Raw genomic sequence first — 1,963 nt, 5'->3', positions numbered from 1 at the left:
TAGATGGCAAAACAATGAGGGTCAAAACACTTGTTGACAAGCATAGTTGTGGCATTGTTTTGGACAATAAAAAGCTGACCTCAACTTGGCTTGCAAAGCACTTTTTGGAGCAATTTAGGCTAAATCCGAGTATGGAATACAATGTATTTAGGGAGATAACTACAAAGACCAAGTACTCACGTGTGTCTAGCTGGACATTTTACAGGGCCAAGACAAAAGCAAGGAAGATGTTGGATGGGTCTGTCAAGGAACAATACGCCATTCTTGATGACTACTGTAAAAGGTCTGTGAGGTGAGGTTTTGTGTTAGACATCTTCATGCTAACTTTAAAAAGGAATATCCTGGACTTTTACTTAAGCAACTTTTGTGGGCAGCAGCTAATACTACAACACAAGCTGAGTTTGCTCGAGCAATGCAAGAAGTCAAGAGTGTCTCGGATGGTGCTTACTATTGGCTGGCAGGGAAGAACCCCACAGAATGGACTAAGTCACATATTTCAGAGTACCCAAAATGTGACATTTTGGTGAACAATTTGTGTGAGAGTTTCAATGCAGCCATACTTGATGCTCGCGACAAGCCAATTATAACTTTACTAGAGAAAATTAGATTTTGGTTGATGTCTCGGTTTTAAAACAAAAAAGCTGAGTTGGAGAAGATGACTCAACCTGTGGGGAAGAGAATTTTGAAGATAATTGAGAAGAAAAAAGAGGTTGCAAAGCATTGTCTGGTTACTAGGTCTAACAAGTTTCAGTTTCAGGTTCAATGCAGCAATGGTAGTGCCTTGGTTGTCGATTTGGAATTCAGAACTTGTACATGTAGGAGGTTTCAACTATCTGGGCTTCCTTGTGGCCATGCACTAGCTACTATCTGGTTCATGGGAGGTAATGTCTTTGATTATGTCCACGGATTCTATAAAAAAGAATCATTGCAAAAAGCATATGGACAGAGTGTGCATCCTATGCCTAGTCCAGATATGTGGCCTCAGACAGGACTCAACCCAATTGATCCACCACCTGAGACGAAGCTGCCTGGAAGACCTAAGAAAGCTAGGAGAAGGGAGACAGATGAACCTCCACCTGCTTTAAAGAAAGCTCGAAGAACTGGACAAGTTAAAACATGCAGCAATTGTCTGAAAACAGGCCATAGGAGAGAAACATGCAAATCTGCTAAGGTGGTGGTTGAGGTATAAACTTTATGCTTTCTTCTCAGTCCAGATAATTTTTACCATTGATTAGTTGCTTTATCATTGTTTTGTGAATTTGGAGCTAAATATTTGTTTGTTCAACCTATTTTAGAATCGTGTGGTCAAAAAGCGAGGTCGTCCACCACTGCAGAACCCAACTGAATCCACACTTTTAAGGAAGGAAAGAAGACTGAAACAGCATGCTAAAGGAGGAACTAGTGGTGCAACCAATGCTCAACCCGATACTGTCTGACTGGAAGGAGGAGTTTCATCTTTTGATTTTATTTTGAACTAGTGGTTGAATCTTATATTTTGGTGTCTGTTATGTTGACCATTTTAGAGTCATGTATTTTGGTGTCTGTTTTTTGAGTCATGACAGGGTCATGCTGGCCATGATATTGGTCATGTGCAGATCAGATACATTTGGCTTTTTAGGCCTATATTTTTGTACCTATCTCTTATGGTAATACATATTTACAGATCAGATCAGATCAGATCATTTGGCCTATATTTTTGTTCCATGATATTGGTCATGTACAGATCAGATCATATTTATTTCACAAAATACATAAACTAGAACACTGAATTCAAAATCAAGATAGATTACATTGATTTGGGGTTTCATTTTACAACAAAATTCATTACAAATCAATGCCAACAACTTCTACTTTGATTTTGTAGCCCAAATAACCACAACCAATAGAATTACAGCAAAATACATAGTATTCAAAAAGTAGTAACACTGCATTCGACCTCCATCATTTACTCTACCCCTGCTTT

The 1,963-nt window shown here is 38.8% G+C and overlaps 1 protein-coding gene across 1 annotated transcript; it reads left to right on the top strand.

Moving 5' to 3' along the window:
* The first annotated feature begins 655 nt into the window (after window positions 1–655).
* LOC133814081 (uncharacterized) lies at window positions 656–1,482 on the top strand. Its single transcript, XM_062247086.1, has 2 exons — window positions 656–1,183; window positions 1,296–1,482. The coding sequence occupies exons 1-2, from the start codon at window positions 656–658 to the stop codon at window positions 1,434–1,436; spliced, it is 669 nt and encodes a 222-aa protein (XP_062103070.1). The 3' UTR covers window positions 1,437–1,482.
* The last annotated feature ends 481 nt before the right edge of the window (window positions 1,483–1,963 follow it).

This window comes from Humulus lupulus, chromosome 2, assembly GCF_963169125.1.
Source record: "Humulus lupulus chromosome 2, drHumLupu1.1, whole genome shotgun sequence".
In the NCBI taxonomy this organism is placed as follows: Eukaryota; Viridiplantae; Streptophyta; class Magnoliopsida; order Rosales; family Cannabaceae; genus Humulus; species Humulus lupulus.
The sequence above is the reverse complement of the archived record's forward strand: the minus strand, read 5'-3'. Positions and strand labels throughout refer to the sequence as shown.

Bases quoted from the DNA above. Each gene is read 5' to 3' on its own strand.
- LOC133814081 (XM_062247086.1), top strand. From the start codon at position 656: ATGACTCAACCTGTGGGGAAGAGAATTTTGAAGATAATTGAGAAGAAA. The intron at 1,184-1,295 runs GTATAAACTTTA...AACCTATTTTAG, and splicing joins CTGCTAAGGTGGTGGTTGAG to AATCGTGTGGTCAAAAAGCG.